General features: G+C 54.1%; 4 protein-coding genes across 4 annotated transcripts; 3 read left to right on the top strand and 1 right to left on the bottom strand.

Annotated features, from left to right (window-relative positions):
• Positions 1-23: 23 nt before the first annotated feature.
• Positions 24-975, top strand: BKA58DRAFT_406889 (uncharacterized protein; the record flags this gene model as incomplete). The annotated part of the gene is made up of 2 exons (XM_046171990.1): positions 24-738; positions 794-975. 2 exons carry the CDS (start codon positions 24-26, stop codon positions 973-975), a joined length of 897 nt encoding a protein of 298 aa, XP_046030205.1.
• A 110-nt stretch (positions 976-1,085) lies between these two features.
• BKA58DRAFT_732 (uncharacterized protein) lies at positions 1,086-3,254 on the top strand. The gene has a single exon (XM_046175821.1). The coding sequence runs from the start codon at positions 1,298-1,300 to the stop codon at positions 3,101-3,103; it is 1,806 nt and encodes a 601-aa protein (XP_046030204.1). The 5' UTR covers positions 1,086-1,297; the 3' UTR covers positions 3,104-3,254.
• A 2,975-nt stretch (positions 3,255-6,229) lies between these two features.
• BKA58DRAFT_719 (uncharacterized protein) lies at positions 6,230-7,374 on the bottom strand. The gene has a single exon (XM_046175786.1). The coding sequence runs from the start codon at positions 7,156-7,158 to the stop codon at positions 6,367-6,369; it is 792 nt and encodes a 263-aa protein (XP_046030203.1). The 5' UTR covers positions 7,159-7,374; the 3' UTR covers positions 6,230-6,366.
• A 10,542-nt stretch (positions 7,375-17,916) lies between these two features.
• Positions 17,917-19,873, top strand: BKA58DRAFT_305573 (choline sulfatase; the record flags this gene model as incomplete). The annotated part of the gene is made up of 2 exons (XM_046167071.1): positions 17,917-18,726; positions 18,803-19,873. The coding sequence occupies 2 exons, from the start codon at positions 17,917-17,919 to the stop codon at positions 19,871-19,873; spliced, it is 1,881 nt and encodes a 626-aa protein (XP_046030202.1).
• Between the last annotated feature and the right edge of the window lie 310 nt (positions 19,874-20,183).

The following is a 20,183-nucleotide window of genomic DNA, read 5'->3' as shown; positions in this document are numbered from 1 at the left end:
CACCAAATCACATCCGCGTTACCATGGTGTCCGACACTTCTCCCTTTCCCTCTCCAGTCAAACGCTGGCACAATAAAGCCCAGCCAGCCGGCGACCCTAGCCTCCCAGTTCTATCTCAAAAGGGAAAATCGATACTCGTCACCGGAGGAGGCAACACGGGCATCGGAGGAGAGACAGCACGCTTCTTCGCTCGCGCAGGTGCCGCGCGCATCGGTCTCCTAGGACGTCGTGAAGGCCCTCTTCTCGAGAACAAAGATATCATCGAGAAGGAATATCCCGGCACAAAGGTCTTCATCCAAAGCACTGATGTAACCGACGAGGCTTCAGTCAACTCGGCCTTTGGCAACTTCGCCAAAGACGGCAAAATCGACACACTCATCCACGCCGCTGCAGCTATCGGCCCAACCGAGAACTTCGCTGACGTTGACGCGCACAAGTTCCTCAAAGGTATCACCGACAATATTGAGGGCTCTTTATGGGTGGCTAAAGCTTTCATACGCCATGCTGCACCCGATGCGCACGTCGTTGCAATCAACTCCTGGGGCGCGCATTTGAGTCTGAACGATGCTTATGCCTCCTACTGCGTCGCTAAGATGGCCGCTTACCGCTTGTGGGACATGGTACTCCTTGCGAAACCTAATCTCAGCGTCTTCCATACCCAGCCTGGCGTTGTGTTGACGGAGATGAACCGCAGAGTCGGCGGGGCAGATAGCTTCAAAGATGTCAAGACTGATGATGGTGAGTTCTATGATTCTACTGCATATTGCGATGAGACTAATTGTTCTTTGTATAGTCACTCTTCCAGCGAGCTTCAATCTCTGGCTCTCCACCCCAGAGGCTCGCTTCCTCAAGGGCAAGTTCTTGTGGTGTAATTGGGATATCGACGACTTGAAGTCTCGTTCTAAGGAAATTGAATCGGGAAGGCTACTCAACATCGACCTCAATGGATGGCCATTTGGGGCGAATGCGAACTAAATGATGATAGCACAAGGCAGAAAAGCGTTATCTATACCCAGCTTGTAAACTACAAAGATTTAGATCTATGATGGGGCATATTCCAGGCAACAAACTCAAAGTGATTGGGTGGAGTAGCGATGACGTCACGTAAGCAACTCCACAACCACCACCTGCAGCAACTCCGGCACGATGCCAAGCAGGCCCCCAATACGCCCCGGTGGCCTTGCACAACTAGCAACAGCCAACAACAAAACAATAAATCTTCCCCAGATAACAAGATGACTGTTCATTCCTCTTCTTCTCTCGCGCCAAGTGCCATTGCGGAACCATCGCTCCTGCCATGTCACTCTCCATCGAAGAGAAGCTCCCCACCGAGCTTCTCGAACAAATAGTATCATTAGTTCCCCGCAATTCTCTCCTCAGCCTATGCTTGACTTCCAAAACGCTTAGTCAGCTCGCTACGCCATGCCTATACTCGGAGATATACCTCAGGGAGACCGACAACCTTGCCGCTCTCGCATACTTGGTTTTCACTTCCCCCGCCCATGCCAGTCTGGTCAAATCCTTCATCGTGCCTCGTACCTGGGCAGATGTTGAAGAGAGATATTCCAATGGGTTGTGGCCAGGATCTGACGACCCTGGAGTCCACGATGTCTTGAGGAAGAAGTGCTCAGAGTATACTTCCAGCGTCGAGGAGGCTGAAGATGTTTATGGGAAGATTCAGTCGGCCAAGAATGAGGATGCTGTTATGGCGCTACTGCTCCCCAACCTCCCGAAACTTCGACGATTGAACATCAATTGCGACCTGTATGGCCACGATGATTTCGTCTCGTGGTTGCCCAAGGTCATCCGTGGGATAGCATCGCGCCGCGACTTGTCAGCAGATAATTCCCCGAGTCCTTCGAAGAACGGACAGCAGGGCATACAACCGCACGCAGTGTCAGAGTCTATCGATATCCTGATTGCTGGAGGAGACGACAAATATTCAAGCGCCACCAATCATGTAGCAGTCTTCTTCTGTCTACCCAATGTGCGCTCTATATACGGATGGAAGCACGGCGACAGCGAAAGCCACGATGAGAATGATGTGTTCCCGAAACTGGAGCCACAATCATGCCCAGTAGAGTATCTGGAATTGCGATGCGCAAAACTTGACCTGGAGAATTTCCAAGGCATGTTGAATGCGACAATACCTGGAAGACTCAAGACGTTCAACTACGAACTCGGAGGCTCGTGGGCGTGGTGCGATACAGAGCATCCAGCGATGATGCGAAGTCTAGAGCCACATAACGAGACGCTGGAAGCGCTAGGGCTGAGCCACGAAGACTTCTACCCTTACCTTGACGACGAAAGTGCCGAGCGTGGGAAGGCTTACCCATGTTCCTTCTCTTCTTTCGCGGCTCTCCGGCGCCTCAAAGTCGCTCCCGTGTACATATGGGGCCACCGCGGAATCACTGACGAGGAAACTTTCAAGACCGCCGAATCGAGAGATAGACTCTGGTCCACGCTGCCCAAGAGCCTCCAAGAATTCTGGATCACACGAGCCCAGAACCAGCATATAGACCACAAGGAGGTCGTCGAATTCGTCCCGAGATGCTTACTTCCGGCACTTGATCTGGTGGTGCAGAACAAGCAGACAGCTTTTCCCCAGCTTGTGCACCTGCGTGTCGAACTTCCGCTCCTGGACTGGAAAGACGAATGGCTGGATAGCTTAGCATCGACCTGCAAAGCCGCTAACGCCCATCAAATCCGAACAACCATCATATTGTGCGACATGTTTGACAAATACGGACGTATAACTTCGGAGCGAGACTGGGGCTGGAACGAAGACATCAAGTGGGAGCCATCGCGCTATAGTCAAAATCGAGAATGCGCAAAAGTATGGGTTGAGGCTACACCGCAGCGACAGGAACATCTAGCCTCCATACTCAAAGACATGAAGCCTCAGTTCCAAGAAGAGAATGAGCGATACAAGGAAATGCAAGCTGAGATCAACAAACTGGGCGCGCTATGCACACATTGTCAGCTCAGTGGAGAGTACGATTCCAGCAAGGGCATCGGCCTACCCGAACGTTTCATCGACGAGAGGTTAGGAGACGAACCGTACTGGAAAGGTCGAGGTGGTAAACCTGATGTGGTGACATGATGCCAATCACGACGTCACGAATAAGGACCTTCCGGCTTTCCGTATACCTGCAAGGGACAGCCTCGCTGCATAATTGCGACGTGTAAGCCGTCCAGGGCTAGCTGCCCTACTCATGGTGACGTCGTCCTCGTGATTGAGACCACACCGGAAGTTCGTACCAAAATCGAGAACCGCGAAACACTCCTACCTTGGACAAATAATGTAAGCCCTAGAGTTAGTGAGCCGAGATGGAACCGAAGAAGGACCTTACAGGGAAGGTAGCGGTAAATGTTTTGATTACCGTATTCGTCAGGTACATGCGACTATGTGTCTTGATGTATGCTCTGGAGCGTGTTCACCGCAGCTTGTTCATGGTGGTAGTCGTTGGCACTACATGTGTATATCATATAACAGTAGATCGCTACCAACGGCGCTAACATGTGTGGACCCTGGGCTGAAACAAACCAGTAATGCGCCACCAAAAGTCTGAAAACGCACTCTAGGGCTTGCATGATATGCGCAGCGAACAATCGCATTCACCAGTACGATAGCCAAGCCTTCTCTGTGCATCTCCAGCCATCAATCCAAACAAGTAATATCTACGAAACTACTATGTCACTTCGTGTATCCATTCATCCTTAGTCAGCCACCCCAGCACCACGGGCGCACGTCGGGACCTTCGTGTTCATCTACATCTTACCGGGTATTTCTACACTCCAGTCCACACCTAGTAACGATCCACGTAGCCCAACCGCGACAAAGCGGTGGCGGTCAAATCTCCAAGCACACATCAACTCACCGCAGTAACGACGACGATGACGAGAGACATTTCGATCCGACCTACTTTTCCAAGACTGCACCTATACATCGGGGGGTTAACAGCATTACGACACATTCAACCTTCACTCCGCAGACGAAAAGAATGTACAATTAGGATGTGTGATGTACATGAAGAAAGCGAGCATGGAGTAGGCGCAGTATGTACAAAGACAACAATGATGACGTTGCTCAGTTTGCTCAGCTGCTATTCAGCCTACAATACCCAGGTTGGCGACGACACCGTACGACGACGGGCCGAAGAAAAGGGAGAGGGATCCACGCTTGCGTACGTACTCGATGCGATGCGATTCGAAACAAAGCAGAGGAAGAGGAATACAGTAAGCAGTAACAGACGTTGTACGTAGGTCGGCGTACACAGGTAGATAGCGAGTGTGTATAAATACATACTCACACCACTACCACGACCATCATCGCCATCTCATCTAAAAAAGTTCACTGTTATCCACACAAGCCGACCACCACAACAGCTAACTATGAAGCTCACCGCCATCCTCACCACCCTCTGCGCGAGCACCGCCTTTGCTATAGACATCTTTCAAGCTGACGGCTCCATCAAAGCGATGGCAGAAGGCGATCTGCTACCGCGCCAAATTCCAGGGTGCTGCTCCACCAACTTCAATGGGCCTTGTGTTTGCCCACCTGCGCCTTGCACTAGCTGCGGTGTACGTAATTCTTACTCGTCTCCAGAAGAAGAAGAATCTAGAGAGCCCTGGAGGGGACGAATGAGAGGGATAAATGCATCAAAGAACGCTTTGCTAACTTTTCTGGGTATAGCTTGAGTGCTGCGGGTTTTAGAGAGGTGTTGATGTTCTACGGTGTATGGGGACTTCTAAAAAGAGGGTGGCTTTGGATAGAGGAGATATTGAGACGTGTGGATCGAGCGGCCCGAAACGACGTGCATCAATTCACCGGTGGGAGGGCGGGTAGTCGAAGATAGTATGTTGGAGGTATGGGGTAGATGTAGAAGCACTCAATCCATTATTCGCGGTTCATCCTACTATGGTTCCGCTTTACATCACTAATACATTGACACGTCTACACAGTTACTTACCATACTCACGATAGTTACAAATGAAGATCACCGCCGTTCACCACACTCTGAGCGAGCACGAGGGACGTATGAGATGACTGCCAAAGGGGTGAGAGGCAGAGACGTGACGAAAGAGCAAGAGGATACCGAGGGCGTGATAGTCTATCACTAGCATGAAACTGGACGGCTGCGCTGATGTCTACAAGAGCGTAAAAGTACAAATTCCAGTATTTGGAAATTTATGTGAGTGTTTTAGTTTTTCCCCTTGGAACGGAGTGCCACAAAGATTGGAGCGAATCGCTACGAAGCAACAATAACATTGACACAGACAGTACTACGACAGACATACCTTCTCGCATCACTGCCCACGGACCGCCAGCCGCCAACCACCCTGGGCCACAGCCACGGGTAAATATCGGGACTGTCCTCCAGCCCTACGTCTCCCAGTTACCTGGTCCGAAAATCAACACATGGCAGTGACGTCTGCACACCACCACCACCAACAATAACAACAATACCATTGCATTGGCCATCTCATCCCATTCCACCCCACCTCCTCACCGCACCGTACCAAAAGTCGCAATGTGATGCCCAGCGGCGCCCAGATGTGATTCAGCCTCAAGTGCTCCTAGTCTGTAAATCACAAGAACAACGGACCGAAATGCAAGGGGGAGGCTCCACAGAAATGCGTACGTACTATCATGATGGACGAAACGAAATGGAACAAGGCGAGATGGAGTGGAGGCGATGTAGGTCGTTGTGCGTGTTGGGTATGGTAGAGTGTTTAGGGTGGGAAGGCGGAGTGTGTGTGTTGGGTAGGTATAAGTAGGGTGGTTGTCTGCCTATGTTTATAAGGGCAGCATCACTGTCTCGTCCACCTAAAATAACAATCTTGACACGTCCACCTACAACTATAACCTACCCATCTCAACCGCCATCCCACTTTCCCAACCATGAAGCTCACCGCCATCCTCGCCGCTCTCTGCGCGTCCACGTCCCTTGCCGCCACGAATTACGTGCTCCAAGTCGACGGCACGATCAAAGCCTACGGCGAAGGCGATCTAGAAGCTCGTCAGCAGTTCGAAAGCTGCTGCGCCACCAAGTTCGTGCCACCGTGCGGCTGTGGTTCCGACTGCCCTAGCTGCGGTGTAAGTACCCTACCTACTCCAGAGAAGAACCAGGACATTGCTAACAGTTTCGTGTAGGTCAGTTGCTGCGGGGTTTGAGTTCACTGAGACTGTATGGGAGGCTTAAAGGGAAAGAGTGATTGGGAACAAGGAATGCATAATGTACATATGTTTATATCAATTTGAAGGAGGTTCAACGGTCTTCCCACGTTGTCCAGATGAAAACGCCAATATACGTGAGAACATGTGCCAACGCCGTCGCTATGCAGTCAATAAACGAATAAAGTTCACTTTCTCATTCCAGAGAAATCTTTTAGGATGCCAATCATGTGGGTGTTGGTCTGCTTGCCACCACGACGAGGACCCTTCTTCTTCTTGTTCGTGGGGGCAGCGACAATGACCTTGGCTTGCGTGGCGGCTGTCAGCTTGTTGGCCAAGAGCGCCTTGCGCAGCTCGTCCGGGTTGTCCGGCACCTGGACCGAGTGCCACGCCTTTGCGAAGACGGGGTCCATGGGCAGCATGAGAGAAGGGTCATTGCCCCAGACAGTCTTTGGCACGCCGTCCTTAGCGCGTCGCACCAGCACCTCCTTCTTGTTCTCCATCTTGGTGATGTCGTCGGCCACGGTGGACCAGCCGTCCTTCAGGTCTTTGATCTGAAGTCCCATGGCCGACTTCTGCGTCTGGAAATGGCCTTTGAGCTGCGCACGGTCGTGAATGCTGAGCTTGCTCTTGTATTTGTACCGCTCGTTCGCAGAGTCCCAGCTGATCCTGTTGCCTGCGTTGTCGGCGCGCATCAGCTGGCGCAGCTGTTCGCGCTGGATGTGGCCCGGCGGGATGTTGAGGTATTCCATGATGTCGTCGAAGGTGTGCCATTTTTCTTTGCGCTCGCGCAAAAAGTCATTGACATAGGTGAGGCGGGTGAAGACGTGCTCGCCGGTGCCTGTGTCCTGCGGCTGCGAGTAGACTACGGGGGGCGCTCCATCGGTTGGACGCTTGCGCTTCCCGCTGGCGGAGGAGCTCGAGGGTGTCGGCGAGGGGGCATTCATGCCCGTGGCCGAGTTTGCCTTGAGGAATGACATGGTGGTTGTAGTGGTACGAGTTGTAGATGCGGTTGGGCAGGTGCGTGGGTGGCTGTTGCCTGGTCGAGGATACCTGCTGTCGGCGGTCGAGTGTGCAGCGTCTAGCTAAAGAGTCGCACGGCAGACAACGGTGAAGGTCCGGTAGTAGTGAGCGTGGATGCGCGGAAGGTGCGGCAGGTCAAGGTGAAGGTAGTGAATGGAAGACGTCGAGTGCAGGCGTCGGAGAAAGATGCATATGTGCCATGACCTCAATCCTGGGAGGCAGCCGCGCTAGTGCCTGGCCCCTGCGCGAACGTCGTCAAACAACTGAACTCGCGACTTTGACCGCGGACCCGTTCATTGTTCGCGTCAACACCACCCCCCTCCTTTGTCTCTTTTCTCCCGGGACGCACTCGACCGACTCTCGAGAATGGTTCGAGGCCTGCAATAAACTAATACACGATAATGGCGGCGACGGTCGACGTCGGCTACCTGGCCGCGTCCTATTCCGTCCCAGAGACAACACTACAGTCATTACTATCCGAACCTACCGTTGAGCTCGTCCAGACGCTGCTCACCCAAATCGAAGTGAAAGCGCGCGCATACGATGACCTCCAATCGGAGAAGATTCGCACCGATGTCGAGCTTGAAGCCGCCATCCAGGGCGGAGAGCAGCGCGCGCGCACTTTAAAGGCCACCGCAGAGAAGGCGCAGAAGGAGGCCGAAGAATTGAAGAAGAAGCTAGTCCAAGAGGGTATGAGATGCATAGGCTATGCATATCCAATTAACACTGACGCGTTTACAGAAAATGCACGGCAAGAGGCAGAGTCGGCGCTGCACAACCTGCGCGCCACGGCTACGAGCTCGACGTCTGAGACGCAGGCGCTGGAGTCGCGCATCAAGACGCTCGAGTCCCAGAACCGCGACCTCATGGCCATGCACGAGACCAAGACAACCGCACACGACCGCCTCGCAAAGGAGCTCACCGAGCAACACCAGAAGTCGGTCGAGCTGCGCAAGCAGGTGTCGACTCTTGAGGAGAAGACGCAGTCGCTTGAGAGCGCTGCCACCAATGTCAAGTTCCGCGAGGCCAACCTGCAGCAGGAAATCGAGCAGCTACGCAGCAACAACGACTGGTACACGACCGAGCTCAAGACGCGCGCAGACGACCACAGCAAGTACCGAAAGGAGAAGAACGCCCAGATTGCCCAGCTCCAGCGCGAGAACGCTGACGCCTCCGAGACCATCGACACCCTGCGCCGCTCCGAGACGCTGTTGCGACAACACATTGAGGAGCTCAAGGGCAAGGCCGAGGAGGACCGCCTGCGCATCGAGGAGCTGGAGAATGCAGCATCAGCCGCCGAGGCCCACTTCCGCATCGAGCTCGATAGCGCGCGCCGCCTGTCGACGTTGCACCAGCAGAACAACGAGATGACCAAGAAGCGCTTGGAGCAGTTGCAGGCGGACAGCAGCCGGGTACAAGAAGAAGCCGCCACTGAGATTGGTCAACTACAGGCCGAAGTCGAGGTGGAACGCGAGAGGGCTGCCGAGGCCGATGCGCGCACTGCTGAGCTGGAGACGCTTGTCGAGACCCTCAAGAGCGACAACTCCGATCTTCGAAGCTCCGTCCGCGTCCCCGGAACACCCCGACACGGCATGAGCATGAACGGTGGCTTTAGCACGCCTGGCAGAGCTGGTTCGCCTGCGGTTGTCTTCTCCCCTGGCGGCTCGCAGCTCAAGACCGATGCGTCCAAGACTCAGCTATTGATCGAGAACAATGACCTCAAGAAAGAGCTTCGCAAGGTCCGTGAGAAGTTGGAGGAGAACACCGGTGTCCTCAACGACATGCTACAGGAGCTGGAACGTCACCAACCCGAATTCGACGAACTTCGCCGACAGAACGATGCCCTGAACGAGCAGAACAACGAAATGAGCGCGCTTCTCGAAGAAGCCATTGCCGAACGCGAGGCGGCACAACGCGACTCGCGCAAGGCCCTGGGTGACTTGGAAGGCGTACACAACGAATCTGCTCTACTGCGTCGCCAGATTCAGGACATGACGATCCAGCTGCGCACATTGCTATGGCGCCGCCAGGTTGAGGAGCAGGGTCTGGGTAGCCTCACAGAGGAACAACAAGAGTTCATCGTGAACGCCGTCGAGAACAACCAGGTACCGGACAAGCACGTACCAGACGACTCGCCCACGCACCAGATGATCACTAAGCACCTTATATTGTACAAGGATATTGCTACCCTTCAGCAACAGAATGCCGAACTGACGCGCACACTTCGACAAGTAGGCGACGAACAGGAGAGGCAAGAGGTCCGCATGAAGTCTGAGCAATACCAACAAGACATCGAGGAGCTTGGCCGCCTACGCTCCGTGGTCGCTGAGAAGGATGAAGAGATCAAGTCACTCAACGTTCGCTCGCAAACCCTCAAGACGGAGCGCGATATGTACAGCCGCATAGTTGGCGGTCGGGGTCAGTTGCCATCTCACTCGCAGTCAACATCCGCTTTCGCACAGTCTGTGCCTGCAGCCGGAGCTCCCTTGCTTCTCGAGAACGGCTCTTCGTCCCGCGAGATCCCAGAGTACAGCAAGCTTATCAAGGACCTTCAATCACACATTGACCTGCTCAAAGAGGAGAGTGCCACAGACCGCACTACACTCAAGGCGCAGGTTGATAGTCTGACCAAGGACAATTCTCAACTCCAGAGCGACAAACTCCGTTTCGAGTCGCAGGTGCGGCGAGAGCAGGACAGGTATGCTCGTCTTGAGGGTAGCATCAAACTGCTCCAATCCGAAAAGGACTCACTCCAGGAACGCTACAACAAGGTACAAGCAACCATGGCCCAACAGGACGATAGGCTTGTCAAGGCCACCCAGAACGCTGCGGAAGCTGAGGCACGTCTTCAAAGCTTGCAGGGCGAGATGGTACAGCTCAAGGCATCTCGGGAGATGTCCGCGACGATAGAGGCACGTCTCAAGGAAAGGAACCAGGAGTTGATGACCGAGCGCGATCGCTTGAGCAACATGGTGTCCTCGATTCAGAGTCTGCGCAACGAAGCTGAGTTGGCCACCGCGGAAAGCCGTCGCGAGTTGCAGAACACGGTGGACAAGCTTCGGACAGACTTGCAGAGCGCCGAAAGCAAGCTGGAGGACGAGATCGCCGAGCACAAGAGGGCCACTCAGCAACGAGACTATGAGCGAACCGAAACGCAACGACGAATCGACGACCTCATCGCAGCACGTAACAGTGCCGAAGTCAAGTCCGCGACCGCTGAAACGACACGCCACCAGTTGGAGCAACGCCTCAAGGAACTCCAGAACCAACTCCAGTCGTCCGAGGAGCGTCTGCAGGCTCTTCAACCACGATCGCAGGCCAACGATGAGCAAGATCCTGCCAGCCGCGAGGAAGAGCTGGCGGAACAAGTTTCAGATCTTAAGCGCAAGATTGAGCGCAAGGAAGAGGATCTGGAGGCTGTCACTGCCCAGATTGCCGGTTTCCAGGATATCGCCCAGGATGCTGAGAACCGATTGCAGACCTTCGTCGAGGCCCACGAACGGCTCCAGGAGCAAATCAACCTTGCACAAGAAGAGAAGGATGCTACTATCCGCGATCTGCAACAGCGCGTGGAAGACATCTCTTCTGAGCTTGCTACGAGCAGCACCGAGCTTACTGAACTGAGAGGAAAGCATGAGCAAGACACGTTGGTCCTCAGACAAGAGAAGGAAACCTTGGAAGCAGAGATCACCCGACTCAATAATGATGTAGCTGACTACAAGGCTGAGGCCGAGAACCAAACGCAATACGTCAAGACCCAGGCCGACATCGCCGAGCGCGCGCAGAAGGATTACGAGCACGAGTTCCAGAAGCACGCCGAGAGCATGACGAAGCTTCGGGAGCTGCGGGACGAATACAACCAGCTTCAATCCCAGATCACAGAGTTCAAGACGCAAGCAGAAGCTGCACGCACAACGCTGGAGCAGAGTCAAGAACACTGGAAGTCTACTGAGGGTCGCTATGAGGAGCAGCTTGCAGAGGCCAGACGCCGCCAAGACGACTTGAAGCAATACAACCAGACATTGCTCAAGCAGTTCGACGAATACAAAGAGCAAATCAACAGCTTGAAGAACGACCGGGGCGCATCGACTGGGGAGCCAAGCAGCACGGAGTCCGGCTCCAACAACCTCCAGGACATCGAGACTTATCTCCGCCGAGAGAAGGAGATTCTGGAAGTTCAGCTGAACCTGAAAGTGCAGGAGTCCAAGCGTCTCGAGCAGCAACTCACACACGCCCAGGGTCAGCTCGACCAGACACGAGAGAAGCTACTGGAAGAGCAAGCCAAAGCCTCAGGTTCGCAGAGCAACTCCAGCCTTGCACATCTCAACAAGAACCTCGAAGAACTCAATGTCTACCGAGAGAGCAATGCGACTCTGCGCAGCGAAAACACTCGACTCCAAGCCTCGTTTGCTGAGAAGGCCAAGGCGCTGGAGGATCTTCAGGCTGAGTTGGAACCCTTGCAAGTTCGCGTCACCGAACTTGAGGGCGAGCTCGAGCTCAATGTAGGTCACCTCAAGGCTGTTGAGGAGGATCGCGACCGCTGGCAGAAACGTCATCAGGATGTGCTCCAGCGATACGATCGCATCGACCCCAAGGATCTTGAAGACCTCAAGCAACAGATCGAAGACCACAGGGTGGAGCGCGATCAGGCATTGGAGCAGGTAGCCGGTCTTAACGAACAGATCACAGCTCTCACAAGCGAAGTACAGAAGGCAAATGCTGAGCGAGACAACATTAAGCAGGTCGAGAGAGAAAAGTTCCAAAAGACACACAATCAGCGCATGGGAGAGAAGAGAGCTGAGATCAATACGCTCACCGCAGAGCTCAAGGAGGCGCGGGAATCGAGCACAAGCTTACAAGCGGAAGTCGATCGCATCCGCCAGGAGCTCACCAACGCACAAGCCACAAGTGCGAACGCCGGACAATCTCAGGAACGAACGGTGGCACTCCAGAAGGAGTTGGAGCAGGTCCGCGCACAACTTGCAACGACACAGCAAGAACTTAATGCTACGAAGACTGCTCGCGACGAAGCCATTGCTCAAGCGAACACTTCTACTCAGGCAGCTGAGAATGCAGATGCGGGCGAGGAGGGTCAGATCAACGAAAACTCCGACACTACGACATCCCAATTGGCTCTTCTGCAGAAGCAGCTGGGTGTAGCTCAGCAGAAGGCTTCGAATGCCGAGAGCAGCCGATCCGCCATTGCGAACCAACTGTCCGAGCTACAGGCGCAACTGTCGACACTGGGCGAGCTCCAGAAGGAAGCCGTGAGTTCCCTTCATATCCTTGTCAAATACCCAAGACTAACATTTACGCAGGCTACGAAAGATACCACCATCAACGAGCTTCGAAACCAGCTTTCACAGGGCCAGGCACCAGACCAGCAATCATCATCGAATCCGGCTTCAGGAGAGCTTGCGACCGACTCCGCCACAGCCGCGGAGACTGAGAAGCTCAAGGAGGAGCTCGCTGCGAAGGCCGCTGAAGTCGACGATCTGCGGGCTCAACTTGCTATTGCGAAGTCTGCCCAACAACCCGCAGATGGTCAGGCACAAGCGGACGCCTCTGAGAACGATGATCAGATCGCAGCCCTCAAGGCTTCACTCGATCAGCGGGAGGCCCAACTGAAAGAGCTGGAAGCATCGTTGGACGCCCGCGAAGCCAAGATCACTAAGAGAGAAGGCAACTTGGAGAATATGAAGAACAAGTATAACGACTCTATCAAGAAGGTCCGGGCCGATTCCAGCCAAGAGATCACAAGTTTGAAGGAAGCTCATCAAGCCGAGCTCGCGAGTCTACGACAAGAGAAGCAGGCCGCTGCCTCGACTCAGAACGCCTCCAGTGAAGGGACAACCGAGACTCAACCTGTACCGGATGGCATGATCAACACACAAGATCTACCCCGACCTGCAGTCACGGAGGACCAGCTCAGGCAGTGGTTCAAAACCAACAGGGGGGTGTTGGCGGTGGTGAAATCTCAGATCCAAATCAACCTCGAGAAGCAAACAGCTGCGAAGGATGAAAAGATCAAGAACCTCAACGAAGAGATCAAGCAGCTCAACACACAGATCGAACAGCTCAAGACTCAGAAGGCCATTGATGGCATTACGGGCGTGAAACAGGAACCTGAACAAGCGAAGGCGGCTGGTTCGGGCGAGGACCTGGCTGCCGTCAACGCTGCTTGGGAGAAGAAGATGAAGGAGAAGCTCGAGGAACTGGAAGCGAAGCTGGTCAAGACGCATGAACTGAAGGCGAAACTCAACGCTTCACAGTTGAAACTGTTCAGAACCAGATTCAGCTACGTCGAGAAGGCTGCGAAGGAGACGCCGACTGAGGAGGTCGCAAAGGTGTACGCCGTTGCGCTGACTCAGAAGCCTGTGGAAGCCACCAAGCCTGCACAACCCGCCACGCCCGCCAAGCCTGCTCCCGCACAAGCTGCGCCGAATACATCAACGCCGGCACAGCAACAGCCAGCCGCCCCTTCTGCGACCAACACACCTCAGGCAAACGGTGCCAACAACGCCACGCCTACTCAGGCGGCCCAGCCCAACCCCTTCCTACAGGCTGCCGGCCATGGCACCAACCCAAACCCATTCCAGCAAAGCCAGAACCAAATGGGACGAGGACTACCACAACCAGGTTTCACAGTCCAAGGCCAGGCCCAAGGTCAACAGCCGCAAGCGCAACAGCAGCAGCAATCCGGACGTGGACGTGGTGACGGCGTAGGAACCGGACCGCAAGCCATTCGCGGAGCCCTCCAATCCAACATTCCCCGCGGCGGCGCTGGCGGAAGCGGCATCCCCATGCCCGGAGGACGCGGACGAGGCCAGAACCAGCCGCAACAGCAACAAGGCCAGAACCAACAGCAGCAAAACCAAGGTCCCGGTGCATCACAGATCGGTCGCGGAGGCGGCCGAGGAGGTGGCCGGGGTCGCGGTCAACAAAACCAGAACCAAGGCCAGAACCAGAGCTCACCTGCTCGTGGCCTTAACCCAGGTGCGGCGGGCTTCCAACCTGGTCAAGCTGGCCAAGCTGGACGTGGTCAGAAGCGCGGTGCTGAAGATGACAGTGAGGGTGCGACGAGGGGAGGGAAGAGGGCGAGAGGAGGACGCGGTGGTGGTAATGGCGGTGGTGGACAGTCTGGCGCTGAGTAGAGATGTCTCTCTTACGCAGCCAACAAGGAAAAGGGAGAATGGCAGTGAGAATGAGTCAATAGATGGCTTGTTCTTTAAGGACTGCCGAAAGGATGAGATGAGAACGCGAGCATATATTTTCCTTTTGTCAATGTTTTCCAGAGTTTACGTTCATGGTATCTTTCCGAGGGATGGAAGATGTATTAAAATGAGTCTTTAGCGGTATGCATCGGATGAGTGCGGCTCTCGGATGAGTTTGCGATCTTCAGAAGATGATGGAAGGGCATGTGTGTCTGTACTATAGCATTACACGGTGTTTATGGGAATTCGAGATTTATGTGCGTTTTATATTTATGGGGTTTGATGAGCTGTGTGGTGATGCGTTGATTGACTTTGGCTGTGTTGTGGTTTACTCATCACCAAGTACCGAGGGCTGCGGTTGACGAAATAGAAGTGGTGGTTTACTCATGTTCTTGATCGATTAGCGTCTCTGCTAACTTACCCATGTTTTGTCCTATATCATCGTGACAATGCGGAAGGGGGGCGCCTTCGTTTCAGTATTGACACATCGATATGGAACGGTGAGTGTAGTCTGACAGGCAACGTCAGGATGATTGTTGTCCTGGCCTGTATGACAGCATCGAGTCGTGCTGATTAGAAATGTTGTATGTAGAGTGGCAGCCGTTGTCTCATAACTTTGTCATACTCACGTTCCCTAGCTTACCATCTTTGCAGGCATAGTGCTGCTATCCAATTCTGCTTTATCAATACAGGTGCGATGAATACTTTACCCTGTAGGTCTCATGACCATCTCGTACGTAACGCCAGCCAGCGATCTGGCAAGGCCGCTCTCCGGCTGCATTCTTTCTTATCAGCAACTGCGGCGAGAATTACCGTCTCGTAAATGTGTACGAAGCAACATGAGTCGAGTCGAGTCGGAAGGGCCGCGATGTATGCGCTGGACGTTGTACCTACCAATCGGCCTCGACCACGAGAATTCCCAAAACATGAAGTTCCTCGCATACTAGCGTATGTGGAGCTCCAGACTCAGTGGCGACTATGCGCACCCGGTCGTCTCGGAGTCGTTGTCCCGGCCCGTCGCTACATCACCGATCGGATCGTCGCGCAACACTCGGGCGACGAACCGGCGGGTGGTTATCAAGAGTCATTCGTGAGGTTCGGCTGTCGGTTGGGTAATGCCAAGAACACTGACTTCGGGGTCATTATCTTCGGATGCTGCGGCGATTGGCTGGTGCCTTGCTGTTTAGAGGGCCTCGTGACCGATATGTTTGGACATTGCGCTGCGGTGACAAAATGCAGACTGGCAGGGCCGCTCGGGAGGCGCAAGTCGTGCGTCGGAGAGCTGGCATCTAGCGTATGTGGAGATGGCGAGCTGACGCAGCTGCTGCAAGATATCATTATCGATTGTACCAGGCGAGTATGAAGGGCTGATTGTTAGCGCAAGTGGGGGAGGTAGTTGTTATCGAGATTGCGAGGGTTTCTTGCCCGGGAGTGGGAAATTGATCCTGGGAAGAAAGAAGTGATGGGCATGCTGACTGATGTTGTTCACTGCTAGTGGTTGTGTAGGAGGATAGGATTAATGTGATATCACGACTGGGTTGTAGTGTGGTGAACTACTATTTGTGGGCCCTGTATAGTCTAGTGGTCTTGGGATGTAAACATGACATTGAAATGTGGGTAGGTAGACCGACAATTGAACACTCAGTCCAGAAATATTCGTTTGATGCCCACAGTGATGGCGGAGTGGAGTGAGCATGCATGGAGAGCGCGCGATCTAGCCCTCGAGTCGAGAATCAAGCTCATCGCGTGGGGATACCTGCATCTGGAGTTGTGGACACGATGGATAAGCTCCGAAGGCCCCTTGCCCCTGCAGTTCTCTAACCGAACGACGACTGTACCACGAGGCAGCTCCAAGTCTGGCCGAACTGATACGACATGCAATTAGTTTCTCCGCACTCGATGCCAGCACATCAACCAGCGTGCAGGTCGGAGAGACTTTTGGGGCAATCAGGCCACAGGCGGATCGAGCCGACAAAACAACTGTGTTCACGTGCCTGTCCGGTGAATCCTGCGAAGACTCTAGTGCCAGCGAGTCCTCGGAGAGCCGCATGCATGTGTCGCTGGATACTGCAGCGCGCTATCGGTAGCCTGCAGCCACTTGGCATCAAATAGTGTTGATTCGCCAACGCAACGAAATATCTCTCGTTCGGGCTAGGCGGATGCAGGAGACCAATGATGGTGGGCATCTAGAAGAACATGCGGACACTCCGCTGAGCACCGGTCGCTACATGATCCGAACACGAAAGCGTATACCGGTGGAGCCTGGACGTCTTCATTGCTCGTGTGCCATGCATGTTCACGTAGGAGCGACGTCCCGAGGAGTCGCGAGGGTCGCGAGGAGCTGACCGAGGTGGCGCTCGCGATAACGGTGGCAATGGCGATAGAACGCGCAAACATGCAGTTTGAGCCATCACATACTGGTTGAAAAATGTCAAGATGATGTTCAGTTAGTAAGTAGAAGATGAGCAACTAGGGTTGCACACTACCTGTGTAAGGTTTGCGGTGCCAAGCAATGTGCCAAGTCCTCCACGACTCCTACCCAAACTTCATAAATTCCTCATGTGCTCAACTTCTAGCGGATGTACATGCTTGAATGCTTGGCTGTTACTTAGTCCCGACATGATCGACTACCCTGCATACGGACAATATTCATGGCGTTGTCAATCTCGACGTCCGTGGTCGCTGCTCCTCGAAAGGGATCGATCACACTGGCAGTATGTGCGCTAGCGACGGGCAGACATGCTGTATTCTGTTGCATGGTTGTGCGCGTAGGATCGTAAAGGGCCTGGTCTGGCCGGATCTGCTACCTATGGATGATGCAGCGTGGCAATCTTGAATCCTGCAGCGGAACGCGGGAGGGATGACTGAGCGCTACCAGATTCTGGCCGCGCACACAACTTGCATGTTACGCAGAATTTACAGGGCGGGAAACGAAGACACTCGTCTTGGATGATTTGTAGCGAGCATTATAGGTAAAACGATACAATCGAATTAGAATACATATTGTTGTCCATGTAACCCTGATGATTGAAAGTTGGAGTTAACTACAGCCAAGACGTGAGGTAAGATCGCGTGCTCGATGAAACGCTCAATGATGATCCCTCGAGCATCGAACTGCGGCTGGTCGGGCCTTTTGAAGTCAGACCAGGGCGGTGTGCTCGTAGAGATGGGATTTCGCCATCGCCCAAAAGGGACTAGTTCGGGCGGGATTGGTCACTCGAAGCGTGGATTGCGTTGGATTGCGTGACCGCTGGAAGTCACGACCCAACCTTTTGTAAGGCGCGTCAGGGTCGCACTTCCCCACATACACCGTGCGGCCGACGTGACTTCCGGGGCGTCGCTGTTCTTATCCTCTTTATCTATAAAGGACCTTCTGCCCTCATCTCAACCAGAGTTTGCCCACCAAGTTTCCTGCCTTCACCCACTCTCAGGACTTAATTGCTTCTTCACAAACTACCATCAAATCTTCAAGTCTACCACCACAACCACTGCCACTACAGTATGGCACCCAGTCTTTTGCTAGACCCAGAGTCGCCGCCCTCGTCCTATGTCCACACCACCAAGCAAGCCTTCAGCCAGGACGGCGGAGTGTCACTCAAGGAAGCTCAGGCTCCTGTTGGCGGCGACTTTTCCTTCTCTTCTACAGCTATGAACGGCCATGGTAATGGCCATGTCAGCGGTAGCAATGGCTTCTCCGGCAACGGGTTCTCAGATGCTCAGCAAGGCGGAGGCGATTTCATTACTGCTCAGACTCTTCGTCAACAATCAGACAGCTATGCGACTCAGGCTCGCACTTCGGGAGACGGAAAGCGTCCCAACATCTTGTACATTATGGCCGATCAGATGGCCGCACCCATGCTAAAGTTCAATGACCCAGAGTCAGTTATCAAGACACCTCATCTTGATGAGCTTGCTAGGACCGGCGTCAACTTCGCGAGCGCTTACTGCAACTCACCTCTGTGTGCACCATCTAGGTTCACCATGTGCAGCGGTCAGTTGCCATCCAAGATCGGAGGATACGACAACGCCTCGATTCTGAGCCCGGAAATTCCGACCTACGCCCACTACCTCCGCCGCGAAGGATACGAGACTGCGCTCGCAGGAAAGATGCACTTCATCGGCCCGGATCAGCTCCATGGCTTTGAGCATCGACTCACTTCCGACATCTACCCCGGCGACCTGGGATGGTCCGTCAACTGGGACAAGCCAGAGGAGCGTCAAGAGTGGTACCACAACATGGCCTCGGTCATGCAAGCCGGGCCATGTGTGCGATCGAACCAACTCGACTATGACGAAGATGTCATGCACAAGGTAAGGGCATCTCAGTAGTACAGTATTCTGCAGCGGTATGAGGAGATCTTCTAACACGCACCTTCAGGCTCAACAGTACCTCTACGACTACGTTCGGTCTGACCCCGAGAGCCGTCGGCCATTCGCCTTGACCATCTCTTTGACTCACCCACATGACCCTTACACCATGATTCAGGAATACTGGGACCGATACGAGGGCGTCGACATTCCCCTGCCAAAGGTTGAGATCGCGCAAGAGAACCAGGACTCTCACTCCCAGCGTCTGCTCAAGACCATCGATCTGTGGGACAACCCCGTTCCAGATGAGGCCAAGATCCGCGCGCGCCGTGCCTACTTCGCTGCTTGCAGCTTTGTTGACGACCAGGTTGGCAAGCTCGTCCGTCTCCTCAAGAACTGCAGGCTCGACAAGGACACAATCATTGTCTTTTCTGGAGACCACGGTGACATGCTTGGCGAGAGGAGCCTATGGTACAAGATGAGCTGGTACGAGAACAGCGCGCGCGTTCCCATGATCATCAATGGACCCAACATTGCGCCCAAGAAGGTCAAGGAGTCGGTGTCGACGATGGATCTTCTGCCGACATTCGTCGACCTCGCTGGGGGACAGGTCGATGACCGCCTACCACTTGATGGTGTAAGCCTCCACGAGTACCTCGTCTCGGATAAGCCAGGCAAGGACGAAGTGTTCGGCGAGTACATGGGCGAAGGCACCGTTACTCCGACCTACATGATCCGTCGTCACGAGTGGAAATTCACCTACTCCCTGGCCGATGGACCGCAACTCTACAACCTTGTAGAAGACCCGCAGGAACTGCATGATCTTGCCACCTCCCCAGAGCCCCACAACCAGAAGATGCTCGCCAAGTTCGAGGCGGAGGCGCGCGAGAAGTGGGACTTCAAGACGATCCACAACGACGTCGTCCGAAGCCAGCGCATGCGCCAGGTTGCTTGCAGTGCACTGAAGATTGGTCGCAAGGAATCATGGGACTACCAGCCACCGGCCAACGACCAGAACCGCTTCATCCGCTCGCACATTCCTCTGGACGAGCTCGAGCGTCGCGCCCGCTTCCCCATCGTGGACTACCTGGGCCGCGAGAAGTCAGCTTCGGCATCCCACCATGGCCTCGCAGGAGCGGCTGGTCAGTGAGGGGGCGTTTCCCAGACGCGCACAACCATTTCCTTTTCGAACAATTTGTGTTATTACGGATGCCGAGATTCCATCTTTTCAAGTCTTTTTTTTTTAGTGATCCCTTCATTGTCTAGTTCTATTAGCGACTCATGGCGTATGACTTTACGACGCAGGGTGTGTATTGTCAAGCGTTCTGCAATTAGCATGGTCAGAATGAGTTGCATTTACGGCGTTTTGGGGCATCTGAGGGATGGGCGTTACAGCGATGATGATCTTGAGCAGGCGATACATGGGAGACGGGTGATGTGGCTATCTATACCACAGTACA

The sequence above is a fragment of the Alternaria rosae genome (assembly GCF_020736505.1).
Source record: "Alternaria rosae strain MPI-PUGE-AT-0040 chromosome Unknown BKA58scaffold_1, whole genome shotgun sequence".
In the NCBI taxonomy this organism is placed as follows: domain Eukaryota; kingdom Fungi; phylum Ascomycota; class Dothideomycetes; order Pleosporales; family Pleosporaceae; genus Alternaria; species Alternaria rosae.
This window is presented reverse-complemented; position numbering and strand designations above follow the sequence as displayed.

Coding starts and splice junctions, on each gene's coding strand:
- BKA58DRAFT_732 (XM_046175821.1), top strand. CDS start 1,298: ATGTCACTCTCCATCGAAGAGAAGCTCCCCACCGAGCTTCTCGAACAA.
- BKA58DRAFT_719 (XM_046175786.1), bottom strand. CDS start 7,158: ATGTCATTCCTCAAGGCAAACTCGGCCACGGGCATGAATGCCCCCTCG.